At 39.6% G+C, this 14,811-nt stretch overlaps 1 protein-coding gene across 1 annotated transcript in view; it reads right to left on the bottom strand.

Annotated features, from left to right (window-relative positions):
- The window catches only part of LOC129016866 (protoheme IX farnesyltransferase, mitochondrial), a 140,311-nt gene that overhangs the window by 14,510 nt on the left and 110,990 nt on the right, over window positions 1–14,811 (bottom strand). Inside the window, exon 6 of the mRNA XM_054456629.2 lies at window positions 1,943–2,175. Within this exon, the coding sequence (XP_054312604.1) occupies window positions 1,943–2,175 (233 nt within the window). The remainder of the gene's footprint in view (window positions 1–1,942; window positions 2,176–14,811) is intronic.

Below are 14,811 nucleotides of genomic sequence, written 5' to 3'. Positions count from 1 at the left end.
TGGGACTGAACTGCCCATACCAGTCTCCTGTGCTACCTGTCCCTAAGGCTGTAATACTTGGCCCTGACTTTGGCCCTGTCTGGGTCTTCCCAGAAAGAGAAGGTTCTTGTTGCTTGGTGCCAGGTTTGAGGAAGTTGAATAGGGTTCAGGCACTCCTGCCAGGGATGGGGTGTCTCCATCAGATAGGCAGGTGGCTCAGTGCAGGGACCCAAGTGCTGAAGTGGGGCTACACCCTTGAGGAAGGGGGATACTCCCCATGCACAGCCTAGGAAGTCCCACACTGTCTTTCACGGTCTCCACCTCAAATGTCTGCACAATCACTAGAAAGGTTTGAGGGAAACAAGAGGGAAGAGGACAGTTGCGTTAAGGGGGAGAGGGAATTGGGGTCAAGTCAGGTGAGCTCCAGGTGGAACTAAGGAAGAGGAACATGACCGGGAGCAGAAGGGCTGGTGGTGTGCAGGTGTGCTCTGTGAAGGTCAACTATAAACCAGGATGAACACGCAGATGTCATCTAGCCCAGGGATGCCAAGCCCAGGCTTTAAACCCTCCCTTCCCTCACCCACTGCAAACCTCACAAAAGGACCCCTGCACTCTTTCCCACCAGGCCTGCAGGCGCCTCAGTCTTCAAAATAACAGCCAGAGGACAAAGCTGCATTGCTCAGCTTACAAACCAAACAAAATCTTCCATTTCCTGATCTGTGCCAGTCCCTCCACTGTATGAAGGAGGACTCCTGAATGATAACAACAGCATAGAGATCCCAAATTGAGCCCTCACCATGGTCCAGCACCTTACAAATAACGATTTGTTTCATCCTCACAATGACTCCAGGAGGGGAGAAGATTATTAGCCCCATGTAGGAGATGAGGAGACAGTGGCAGAAAGAGGCTGAGTTCAGCCGCGAAGGATGCACAGCTCATGAGTGGTGGGGTCGGGCTCCCCATCTAGGCAGCGCCGCTGGCTTCCTTGCTCACCACCGCTTTGCTGACACTGCCTCCCACGTGGATGGGGCTCTGGTTTTAGTTTTATCACAGAACACACAAGCACATACGTTTTAGAATATGGTATTTGTAGATTCATTAAAATCTGACATTTACAGGATATTAAAACCATTCTAAGAGACAATCATGGTAAAGGTGTAATCGCATTTGTAAGCTTGCCAAATTGGAGCGTAAGAGCTTTTATGAAAAGTTTCAGAAATGTGGCTTACAGGGTAACGGTTTATGGTCAACTGCCTTTTGATCTCTCATGTGAAAAATATGTACTTACATATATTGCAGGAAACCTCACCACTTCCTTCCTAAGTGTTGGTCAAAAACACTAATTACTTGACTAATTAGACTCTGAAACTTCCCTTACAGATGGTAAAAATGAGCTATTTTCACCCCACAAATTTAGTTGTGACATACCACCAAAAACATGTAGGAATCTTTCAATGGTTTTACTGTAGACAGTATGAACAATTTAAGCAAATCATATAAAAATAAATTAGAAACTAATGAAGATAATCTGCCCTTTCATAAGAGGGGAACACAGGAGGCTGGCTCGTGAGACGAAACCCCTTTGATGGGAGACTGGAGGCCGGCTCCAGATACCTTCTCCCCGCCCCATGAACTGGTTAGTCCTAGCTTGGTTTGTGATTTTCATCATGGCTTCAGGTACTTTCTTTATCCACCTGTAGTCACAGGTAGGCAGCACTGCTTCCTTTGTTTTCTCCTAGACATTCCCTACAAGGGAAAGTGTATGTCATGTCCACCCACCAGCCAGGATGACACGGTCTCCCTTTACTCTGCGTCCACAGAATTTCAGTCTGCCACATCAGCACATTTGCTAAAAGAATTAATGTGGGATGAAATGGAATCGAACCAAGTGCTACAGCTCGGGGAGGAAATGCCTCCTTGACCGAGTGTGCTCATGTGAGACTCCACATTGTGCAACACTTACCAGCATCGAGGCTGCCCGTGGCCGCTGTCCAGCCCATGACAGGTGGGATGGCCCCAACCACGGCTCCGACCCATGTGTTGGCAATGCTGATCCTTTTCAGTGGTGTGTAGCAGCAGGTATACAGGAAAATGTTGAAGAGCCCCAGGGCTCCTGTGAGTGGATTCACCCCCAAGGTCAGAATGGCAACTCCCGGAACAGCACAACAAGTGGCAAAGGACACAGCTAGCAATGGGCTGGAAAAGAGCAGAGAACATGGAGTGATCGTCTCCAACTTAACTCAATCACACTACCTAAAATCGGCACTGACAAAGTACAAATAATCCACCTATCCAGTAGAGGCAGTACTGATCTGGCTTATTCCTGGATATGGGGAATCCTCTTTATGAAACAAACTTACAGTAAGAAAGAATATGTTTGTGGGAGCTCTGGCTGCTCTTCTTGATTTTGCTAGCTAAGAGTAAAGTGGTTAAGAGAGTCAGGGTTAGAGTGTTCTGGATTCATATAGGTTCTGTCCCTTCCTGGCTATAGGGCAGCTAGGTTTCACTTACTCCTCTCTACGAGAGAAATGATCATCTTTTCCTCCTAGGGTTGAAGACTGACTGAGACAATGCCGCCTGCACAGTGTTCCATTTTATATTTGGTCATGAACAAACCACTTCAAACACAATATTGGAAGATTTGGGCAGAAAATACTACCTGAATTTTGGAAGCTGTTCTTCCCCTGTATTTATACTTTATTAAGACATCACTTAATTAGTGATCATGAGTAGCAATGATGTGCCTCTGACTGCCATCATTACAATGTCTGTAATGAATTACAGGCTCAGCATGCTACCGGCTCCCGACAACAGTAAACACCAGGTGGCCGTTGTGTAGTACCAGTGCCGTAACGTGACTTATGGACATGGGATTTTCAAGGGGAGGTCGCACAGTGTTATTTATGTAAATGAAACCCATCATCTAAAACTCTACAATGATAATGATTATCACTGTTTCTCAAAAGAGCCAACTTCTAAAAGTAGACTTCGTATGGAATCTTGTGAAAGGCTTTTTGAAAGTCTAGATAAATTGGATCTACTAGTTCCTGCTTATATGCATGTTTATTTATTCTTTCTTGAGAAACCTAAGGAGGTTACTCAAGCCTGCCTTCTCCTAGCAGAAGCCATAATTCCACTTCTGAGTAAGGTATGTTTGTATAGTGTTCAGTGACCCTGCTGGATTACAGATTCCACAACACGTTTCTTGGCAAGCAAGAGTCACCAGTGTGCAGCTTCTAGGGTGCTCTGGTTTTAAAAACAGCCAACTCCTTAGAGAGGCAGACTTTACCCTATGTGCACACATGTGAGATGATACCCTTCTATGCACAGGGTTGCAGTGTTTCCATGATGGGAGACAAGGCCTGTATCTATGAGAGGGTCCCTCTAGGAAAAAGACTAACTTATAGAATTGTGACGAGTTAGAATTCAGCCGGGAGGGGGCCAGAGGAGAGCCCAGCAGCTGGAACTACAGTACTGAATGAAGTCAGGGCAACAGAATATGAAAGCTAGAAGTGACTTGATGGAGAATTCTGGCCACCACTCTACCACTCTGCTATGGGGGCCGGCACTGACTCTTTCCTACCTGGCCTGCAGCCACTGTGCCCAAAGAGTGATCCAACAGAATGGGAATTTTGATGCAAAATGAGAAAATATAAGGGATATGTTACTGTCAAGGTGCTTGTGACAGAAGAACCATAAATTACAGCTGAGAGACTTCTGAGTGCACGTTCTGCCCTGAGGTGGCATTTCCACCCACCTGTTCCTGGGCCATCTCTTCTGAACCCTGTGGTCAGTTACTTCCACAACACTCACTCAGGTACCCTCAGTAATCCATTCTGCCTTGTCCATCCGACATTCCCACCCCGGATCTGCTCAATAACCTACTGTCTCTGCTCCTGCTGGGAAAGCCCTACACTCATACTAACTGGCCCCATTTCAAGGGGATGGTTTAACAGTACGGGTGCTTAGCCAGGGCTGACTTCCATTTTTGTTCCTTATAGTGACTATTTTAACTCTTCTCCTGCCTTCTCAAGGCTCCAGGTTCACTCTAGCTCCCAAGACGCCTTAACAGATGCCCTTCCCTCTTATACAACAGTGACAAATGCCCTCAGATTTACTTCCTTTCTCCCATTTCAGAAGAGGCTGTTTTCATTCCTTTTAAAGATAAACCCTCCACTTTTGTTTTTATTTAATCTCCTCCCTAATCTGTCTTTTATCTTCTATCTCTACCGTCTATTAACCTCCTGCATCAAATAAATTACTTTCTTCATATTTCCCCCAAGGTAATACCCCTCTTGCTTCAACACTCTTCAAAGCCAAGCATCCTGATGGAGTGGACCACATACATTCCTTGTCTCTATCTCTTCCATCCCTCAGTTTCCTATTTGTTCCTCAACTGTATCCCTCACCAACTGCTGAAACACATTTCTCTAAGGTGGAGATACACAAGGGGACTTCAAAAAGTTCATGGAAAATGCATATTATGAAAAGACTATGCATGGATTTCAAAAATTTTTTGCACCAAAAGAAACTCACACTAACTTGTTATAACATGTCTGAACAGGATCTAGATTGAGGCACTAAGGAGGATAAGACATCAGTTTGAAAAGAGCCCTTATCAAAGCAACATGAATTCTGCTAAAACAGAAGCAAGAACACATATCAAATTTATGCTAACACTTGGATGGAAGAATAGTGAAATCATTGATGCTTTACAAGAAGTTTATGGGGACAATGCCCCCCCCCACCAATCAGCAGTTTACAAATGGATAACTTGTTTAAGAACAGATGATGTTGAAGATTAAAGTCCACAGCTGCAAACCATCCACATCAATTTGTGAGGAAAAAATGAATCTTTTTCATGCCCTAATTTAAGTGGACCAATGGCTAACAGTAGAAACAACAACCAATACCATAGACGTCTCAATTGGTTTAGCTCACACAATTCTGATTGAAAAATTAAAGTTGAGCAAACTTTCCACTCAGTGGGTGCCAAAACCATTGTACCCAGATTGGCTGCAGACAAGAGCAGGGCTTTCAATGGAAATTTTAAACAAATGGGATCAAGATCCTGAAGCATTTCTTCGAAAAAAGAAGAAAATGAATATATAACAGGAGGTGAAACATGGCTTTACCACTACAATCCTGAACACAAAGACAATCAAAGCAGTGGCTACCAAGAGGTGGGAGTGGTCCAGTCAAAGAAAAAGCAGACAGATCAAGAGCAAAGCTCATGGCCATAGTTTTTTGGGATGCTGAAGGCATTTTGCTTGATTCCTTTCCAGAGGGCTAGAGAACAATAACATCTACTTATTATGAGAGTGTTTTGAAAAAATTAGCAAAGCTTTAGCAGAAAAAGACTGGGAAAGCTTCCCCAGAGAGTTCTTCTCCACCACAACAATGATCCTGCTCATTCCTCTCATCAAACACGGGCAACCTTGTGAGCATCTGGATGGGAAATCATTAGGTATCCACTTCACAGTCCTGATTTGGCTCCTTCTGCCTTCTTTTTGTTTCCTAATCTTAAAAAGTCTTTAAAGGGAATCCATTTCTCTTCAGTTAATAATGTAAAAAAAGAATGTTTTGACATGGTTAAATTCCCAGGACGCTGTGAGTTCTTTACAGATAGACTAAATGGCTGCTATCATTGCTTACCAAAGTGTCTTGACCTTGATGGAGATTAGGTTGAGAAATAAGTTTTTTTTTTAAATTTTTATCTTTTAATTCTACTTTTTCCATAATCTTTTTGAAGTTCCCTCATACATCATATGACCTGGAACCATCTATCTTCTCAACATGGAACACAATATGATTTTCCAGATGAAAGATTACAAAGATACCTCTGTGCTGTTACATCTCCTATATACCCAGAAAGGAAACTTGAGATGGCTAAAAAGCAGTACACATATTATAATGTTGTTCTTCTTCCAATAAGGTAATTTATAGCTTATGAGAACAGATTTTTTTTTTTTTCCCTATGAGACTCTAAAAAACTAGCTTTATTTTGGGAGGGAGAAAAATGTGGCTGATAAACATTTTATTTTTCCTGAATTGGCCCTTGTGTTTAAAAAAAAAAAAAAAAAAAGAAGGTTGTTTACTCCTTCTTCAAGTTCTGTGGAGGCCAGCTGGATTCAAAGGTATTAGTGTTATGAAAAGCCCTTTTAGAAGAGCACACATGAATTCAACTTATTGAGATAGGCCATTTTATGTGGAAGTTTAGTTTCTGACCTTTGTTGAAGTCACAGAAAATGATGTGGCTCAATTTTGGTGTTTAAATCAATGTGCACAAGGGCACAAATGAAAACTGGGTAGGTTGACAAGCCATGCAAACGAAAATGAAGCTATTTACCCAGGATGCCATGATCACTCTCAGCATCCAGGCACCTGAAGGAATCCTTCCCCTTCTGGCATGGGGAGCCCTCAATCAGTAGACTTCAGAGCTTTCTTGTGTTATGGGCAAAGGTACTCCAATTGCAAATTGTGTGAAATTTATTTTCCTGTTATGTTTCATTTTTCCTAAAACATTTATAACAAAACTAATATACATCCAATTCAGAAAACTGGCAATTCTAGAAAATCACAAAGAAGAAATTCTGAATGAGTTAGAGAAACATACCAGTTGATATCTTCCCAGCCTTTTTCCAATGATATAACTACTTAAAAAAATTGAGAATATGCTAAATTGTGGTTTTATTCCCTGATTTATTTCAATATATCTTGATAATTTCCCCAGGCTATTAAATATATTTTTACATCAACATCATTAATATTTATAACACATAGTGGCTTATTCTTTGGATACACCACAATTAATTCAACCAACATACTTTTTTTCAGACATTTAGTCTTTTTCCATTTTTAAAAATCAAAAAGCATGTTGGGATAAATATCTTATGGGTAGACTTTTGTTCATAGCTCTGGTTAGAAGAAATTCCGAAGATAAATTCCTAGATGTGAAACTGCTAAGTCAGATGATATGCACAGGTTGTAGGGATTTTGACATGTACTGTCAGGCTGTACTCCAGAGAGTTTGCACAAGTTTACACTCCCACCAGCACTATATGAGAGCACCATCTTCTAGAACCTGTATCAACACTGGGTGTGACATTAAAAACAAAGCAAAACAAAAAATAAAATTTGCCAATAGGATAGATTAAAAAACAGTACTGAGTTTCTTCAAAAAAAAAAAAAAAAAACCTTAAAATTAACAAATAAGACAAGTTTACTGAGATAGCATTACCTCATTTTAGCAATGAGAAACAGACTCAAAGCAAGTAAAATAACTTGGAAACAGGACCTATACTCAGGCTCATTTGTTGGCTCATCAGTTTAACCCAGAGTCTCCCAACTGAATGTGGGGCAAACTGGTGTAATACAACTTGCTGAGCCTCTTCTTTCCTGGGTCTGCTGAGGGCCTGGGGTGGCCGGAGTCTTGAGTTGGGATGCCATCACCTGGGAGGAGCTTCCTGGGGGCTTAAAAGCACCTTCAGTTTACTCCATTATGCAAATAGCCTAATACTGCATTCCCTGAAATCGAAACAACTGTATATAATATGGTGAGCAAGACAGGTGTGGTCCTTGTCCTGGGGGCACTGATGCTGTAGTGGTGGTCAGTTCAGTGGGCAAAGGCAAGCATGTGTGGCACAGCAGGGAACACAGGGCAGTCAGGGGCACCTAACCTAGTTTATGCTGGGTGGTGGACAGGACGCGTTTCTAGGAAGAAGTGATGTTTAAACTGAGACCTGATGGATGTGTGGGAGATGGGCGGAAAGGGTGGAGAAGAGAGTTGCAGGCAGTGGGAACAGCGTGTGAGAAGGCCAAAGAGGAAAGAATGGCAAGTTTATGTTCCACATACCTGGAGAGTAGAATGAGGGTGGGAGGTGTCAAGAGAGCACAGAAATTAGGAAGGCCACAAACAGAGACCTCGGGGCAAATGCAGACTCGGTGAAGTCTTCCAGATTTTAAAAAGTGGAAGAAAATGATCAGATCTGCTTTTTAGAAGGACTACTCCGCCTGCCATGTGGAAGTTAGCAAAGAGAGACAAGCATTTGTTTAATTCACCTCACAAGAGAGGCTCAAGTTAGGCATTTTAAAGGAAGAAGAATCGTGGGCACACCACCACATAATTTTTATCAAATGCTTTGTTGAGAGAAACAGCCTTCAGCTAGCTTGTATCTTTAATCTATCTTCCAGATTTCCTAAAATGCATTGGTGGAGCACATTAGAAGCAGAGAGTGGGCCCTCCTCTCCCACTGAACGGCTCTTTGGTCTAATGACATGAGGGTGATCATGGTTTGCACTTCAAGTTCTATTATTCTTGGCTCCACTTTGTCTCTTCTTAGTCTTCTTTTTCTGGAATATTTTGTCACATTTTACATATCTTTGCAAGTTACTTGAACTCTTGTTTGAAATAAGGCAGAGGAAAAAAGTTAAATAAAGGGGTAACTACAGGATTTTCTTTAGAATATTTGTATACAATGAGACAGCAGTAAAAAAAAAAGGACTCTCTTTGGAACTGTTAAGTAGAAAGAGGACAAGCAATAATAATGGTTTTGGAATAAAGAGAGAATATATCAAATAATATGTGGGTTATTAAGTTTGATTTACCATGAAATCTTTAAATATCATGGTTATATTCAGGTTGTTGAAGTTTAGCTGTTTTAATCAAGAGATCTATCTTTTAGATAGAAAAAGGTTAGAAAAGAGTGTTCATTTTTCATCTCGGTTAAACACAACTATGATTTTCTGCCTTAGTGCTCATAAAATGTGGTCAGAGCTAAATCTCAGAGATCTCAAACACTATTATGTCAAAGACTGATTTCTTGTTATTTTAGGTCAATTAGTCTATATACTCTTTCTCCTAATCATACCATTCAGCCTTTGATTAAAAAACAAACAAAAGCCATCAGCTCTTCCCATTCCTAGATGGATTTTTGAAAGCATCCCAAGCCTGGAGACGCACACAGGCACACATGCATACACACCTGAGTTTTCTCCTTTCATAATTTATTCAATATTTAAATTTTTTTTGAAATACGTTTCTTTTTTATTAGTCCTTTTACTCCTTTTTATCATTTAAATTCCTTAGCAGTTTGCTTCCAGTTCAAGTGTTACTCTTGACATCTGGTTTCTAGAAGCAAGATGAGGAGCAGAAAGGCTAAGATGGCCTCCTTGGGTGTCTCTGGGCTCAGTTACCTTAGGAAAGAGGCCTCACTGGAATTTCTGGGTAGATCCTCCACACCATGATTCTAAGTGTGACTCCTGGACCATCAGCATCACCTGGGAACTTGTTAGGAATCCACGTGGTCTGGAAGCTCTCTGAGATTTGATAACTACTATACCATTACCAATGTGATGCTGGTCCCCATCTGGCCAAGCTACATATGCCGAGCCAACATAAGCCACTCCACTCCAGTGCCGACTGTGGCCGGCCTGGTTAGGTCACCCACTTTCAGTTGTCTTTCATTATATATCTCTTGGCATGTTCTAGTGGAAGAACAGAGGGCTGTGAACTACCTATGTTATCAATTAGCAGAGGAACTTTGGATATATCCTTAGACTTCTGACTTGCCCGCACTATCTACTTTATTTTAATTTAATCATACAGCTACAAGTGTTTCGATCATTAAAAGTACTTAAAGGGCAAGATGAAGCAAGTGTGGTAAAAGTCTTGATAGTTGTTGATTCTGGGCCATGAGTATGTTGAGGGTCCACTGTACTCACTCTACTATTCCATCTGTTGGGATTTTTCATAAGAAATATGTTTTTAAAATACTTTAATACTTTTTATTATTAGTGCTATATTCTGGTTTCCTCATGGTAGCATAACTAAGCATGCTGAGTAGGATCAGGTGGTCTGCATTCTAGTTCTGACTCTGAAGTTAACTAGTTATTTAAAAGTGGGTAACTTATTTAACCTCTCTGGTCCTTGGTCTCCTCAACTGAAAGGGTGTATTAGGGCTCTTTCAATGGCAAGACTGAAACTTTCAAGTCAAACTTGCTTAGGTAAAAAGGCTCAATAAAAAGACAATAGGGAAGGCCGGTTTCTACTTGTTTAGCCGTGTGATCTTGAGCAAATTATTTAATCTGTTGGCCTTAGATTCTTCATCTGTGAGATGGGAGGTATTTTATAGAGTTGTCTTAAGAATTAAATACAATGATGTAAATAAAGCACTTAAAAAGTGCTTGTTAAATGAGCACGTAGTGTTGACTTGTTCATTCATTCATTCATTAAAATTTCTCATTGCCTAGATAGCCACTATGCTAAGTGTAGCTGTACAGCAGTGAACAAAACAGGAAGAGTTTAGTCTAGAAAGGAAGGCAGACCTTAAACAAACACATGTAAGTACCATGAACTCTCCAATTGTAAAATCAGCTACAAGAAAGAACAGATGAAATAAGACAGAAAAATTTAAATAGGAAGGACCTATTTAAATGGAGCTGGAGGGAGGGGCTGATAAACTTGCCATAAATTGTTTCCCCTGATTTATTTTGTCAGACTTATAAAGACTTAGGAATACACCACTATTTTTATCTTCCATTTTAATTTTACTTAGAATTTAATTTTGTTAGACCAAATTACAAAAAGTGGTATATTGAAAAGCTACATTGATCACATACAAAAGATGTTTTTTAAACGTTGGTGCTCTTGCACTGCTGCAATAGTAGCTGTAATGGCCTTTTATTAAGAACAGAGGAATTAATATCTCTGTGAGTGATTCTTGCTGGATTGAATTTATATAGGAACAATCTGAAATAGACTTGAACAGGGTGTGATAATATTGCAAAAAAAGTTCTAGTTTTCAACAACACAGAATAAATGTATGAATAAGAAAAACAGCACTATTTGATAGGGGGTGGGCAGAAAAAGACTAATTTTCTTGAACAAAAAAATTCTTTTATATTCATTCACTCATGCATGCAAATAGGTTCATGGTTCATGCTGAGGGTTGAATGATGATTTATTTCAAAACTCATATACAAAACTGAATTACATTTTAAATTAAGATGTCTTTCTACTGAGCATCACTGCTTGAGATTTTTCTACCTCTGCCTTTCCTGCCCAAGGCTACTGTAGAAAAGAAACTGATGGATTGAGAGTGGGGAAAAATTGGTCCACACATTTCTATGAATTATTTTTTTCTCCTTTTTAAATATAACATTGTTTTGTTTACTAAACATCAGCCCTTACATAGCTCTACGAAAGTATAATTTTCTACAGAAATTAAGAACAAATAAGAGAGAAACAAGCTTTAATTTGGTGCCTATTTATTGCACTTAATAAATGTAATTTAAGTTACCTGACTTTTAAATAACTTCCTGGAAAAATGTGGCCTTTCTGTTAAGTAATGTCACAGAGAAGCCTATGAAATGTTAAGTCAAGAAAGCTTTATATTTTGAGCAGCTCTGCAGGTAATTAGTTTAGACAAAAATTAATTTCATACTTCTTGGTCATTCTTCCACAATAAATGACTTTGAAATTACAAAATAAAATATCCTTTCTTCAAAAACAAAAGAAAATACAAAACCTTAATCAAGCCAAGACAATTTAACTTTAATTTCCTGCGTAAATCCCACATTGGAGCTTGGAAATGAGTTTCTGGAGAAAGCCTCTACAGAAAACTGTTTTGAAAATGTCTCCCCAGAATCTTATTTAGGAGTTTTCTATTTCTGAACATGTCTCAAGTTATAGATACTGCAGAGTGGCAGACGACTGATGTAAATTCAGAACTTAAGGAAATTGTGAAGAAAATGAGAAAACAAAACCTATTTTAAAAGAAAATTAAATTTTAAAAGAAATGCAAAGAATATAAGAAGAAAATGTATTTGGCATAATTACATTCAGAACGTGGAGATTGTGGTTTCACACACACAGACACCTTTTTATTTATTTATTTATTTATTTTAAGAAATGGGGTCCCATCTCTAAAAAATGCCCAAACTCTTGGCGTCAAGTGATTCTCCCACCTCAGCCTCCTGAGTAGCTGCGATTATACGCATGCAACATAATGTTTGGCGCAGAGATTGTGGTATTATATTAATAATTTTTTTCAAGGAAGAAAACAAACCAGATCTACGCTGAATGAGTTTTGAAAGCTGACTGAAAGAATCCTGTTAATCTAGAAGGAAGAGAAGAAAGATTGACTATAAAAAAAAAAAAGAAAAAAATACCAAAATGAATCTCCCCCATTGCTGACCACTGAAATTCAGCCTTCTAATTCAGAGGGGAGTACGTGGTGACCCCTGAATTATGCTACACCAATTCATCTTAAATTAAGGGTAATTTGTACAAAGACTTTGGAATTTTTAAGGAGAAGTGATTCCTACTGTCCCAGCTATGAAAATCAGAGTTTCCAGCATTGTAGTCCAATCTCTTAGTCTGTTTTTCTAATTCCTTGAGGGCAGGGACCACCTACTGAATCCCTCCATTACTCCTGGATCCCATAACACTCAATGCCTGCCACGTGACAGACACATACTTTTCCTTTCTCCTGATTGAGCCAGATAGTTGAATTCTCTGATCTGCCTCCTTATTTTTAATTTATAGGACTCTACTTAAAAAATAGCTTTGTTCACCTGCACAAAATAGGGTCAATGAATTTTAAAGAGTCTTTGAAAAGCTTTAATAAAACACAATTTATAAAGAATGAAGCTGGGAAATAAAACTATCCATCTCTGCTGCTTTGGAGACTGGCAGCTGCATGCACGTGCAGCTACCCGGAGGTATAGGTGCTGACCTCTGACTCCATCTCCTTAACTGCCCCTTGGGACCAGGACCTTTGGCCAGGGACCATGTTTACAAACGCAGACATCTACAAGGACCAGCCTGGCACAGCAGGCCAAACAAAAAATGCTTCTTTGGGGTTTGGTCTATTGGCTATTATTTTGCCATCTCTGATCTGTTCTGTGAAGGTGTCTAATTAACCGTGCATCTAGCTCCTTTGCCCTAGAATTGACCCCCTTGCCCCCTGAAACACTTCTCTCCATCTTTTGTATGGCCATCTCTTACTTATCCTTTAAGACTCAGCTTAGACATCAAAAAACTCCTCCAAGGACATTTTCTCTCTGTTCTCACCTTCCTGAGGCCCTCCGCATGGTTGGTCTCCATGTCTGTCCCCAAGCTCTCACAGTACTTCTTAGTCCTTATGCTAACATGAGCTGCTGCCGTGCCTGCCCATCCCATTATGCCATATTTTTTTAGTGCAGTGACTCTGCACTATTCATCTTTATATTCTCTGTACTTAAGAATGGTGCCCAAATGAACCTTTACAAACCATGCAAAAGAGAGAACACTATTGTAAGACTTCCACTCAAGTAACACCAACCAATGAAAACAGCATTTGATTGTGTCCCATCTTTTCACATCATCTTATGTGAAAAGAGAGGAATCAAAGTGAAGGGACATTAGGCAAAATGACCCTAGATTATTAGTAAAAGATATCTGCTCCTAAAACATATGTTTTAATTGGCTACAAGTGATACACTAAGTTACTATGACAGTTAACTCTTCATATTCATATTTATTAGAATATCTGGGTATTTTCTGGTTAAAAAAAGGGGGATGAGAACAGAAGAATCCTTCATCCCTAGGAATACTGTCACAGCTCACAACGCTTGAAAATAGTCACAAATGCTTTCTTTTTTCTCATGATGAGAGAAAGGAGTGTAACTTTCAGAAAATCCCAGCAGCATTCCTCTTGTTCAACCATTGTAATGACTAAGCATGACAATATGTACAAAAAGTTTTTGTGAACTCTTCATACCATGGTTAATAGAGAGCAGTTTTATTTTAAGAACAAGTTCTCTACATTAACACCACTATTATTAAGTCGAGGCCAAATTTGTTCTTCCTGCCACTTCACTGGTTAACACTAAAAAAAAAAAAAGAAATTTCTATACTTATAAAATGTTTATGTTCTTATTACATTAGCAATATATACACACCAAGAGACTAATCATAACAATCCTTAGAAACTCTGCAGAGCTTTAGCCTGGCTGGGTACCCGTCTACTAGACTAGTGTGCCTGGGTGATGAATAATATCCACAGCTCCCCTGCAGCCCACAAAACGTTTACATTTGCTTAAGTGCTTACTGGTAAAACCCTCAGTAAATTTGAAAAATGTCTCCTGTAAAGCCCTATAATACTTAAGCTAAACCCTGTTCTTTAAGTTAATAATGCCAACTAAACAATCCATTCATTTCATTTCTAAAACTCCATCTTCATCATTCATTTCAAAACCAGGTATTGACTGACCCCGATTCCAAGTGTTTTAATTTATCCTCTCTAAATAACCTTTTGCTCTGCTCTTATCATGCAATCTCTCCTGCTTACAGCCCACACCTAAAGCTTACATGTTATGGATCACTCTCATCTGATCCATTAAGTTGGAAAAACTAATGCTGACATGTATTATTTCCCTGTCAGTGTCACCAAGCTGGAAAATAGATAATTCAAAAGAGACATAATCAAAATACAGATGTCTCTGAAATAACAAGAAGAAAGGCCCAGTCCTGGCCCCGCCTGCAGGAAGCTTTCACTGTCCACTCTGTCCTTCTTCTTTGTCTGACTTTCCAGAGAAATTCTTGTTTGTACCAATCTATTCATTTCATTCAACACATATTTCTGGGCTGCCTTATGCTGTCTGTTAAGCATTTTATACATGTGGCTAGGTTTTTCACCCAGATTACAAAGCTTTGAGCATTATAAAAACAAAACTGACAGTGCTTGTATATTACAGGTGATCAATACACTCTTGATGAACTGAAAAAAATAATTATTTGATTCTAAAATATTTAAAAGAAACAGTAGGCCTTGACATCCTTAAGAAAGA

The sequence above is a fragment of the Pongo pygmaeus genome, chromosome 19 (genome assembly GCF_028885625.2).
Source record: "Pongo pygmaeus isolate AG05252 chromosome 19, NHGRI_mPonPyg2-v2.0_pri, whole genome shotgun sequence".
In the NCBI taxonomy this organism is placed as follows: Eukaryota; Metazoa; Chordata; class Mammalia; order Primates; family Hominidae; genus Pongo; species Pongo pygmaeus.
The sequence above is the reverse complement of the archived record's forward strand: the minus strand, read 5'-3'. Positions and strand labels throughout refer to the sequence as shown.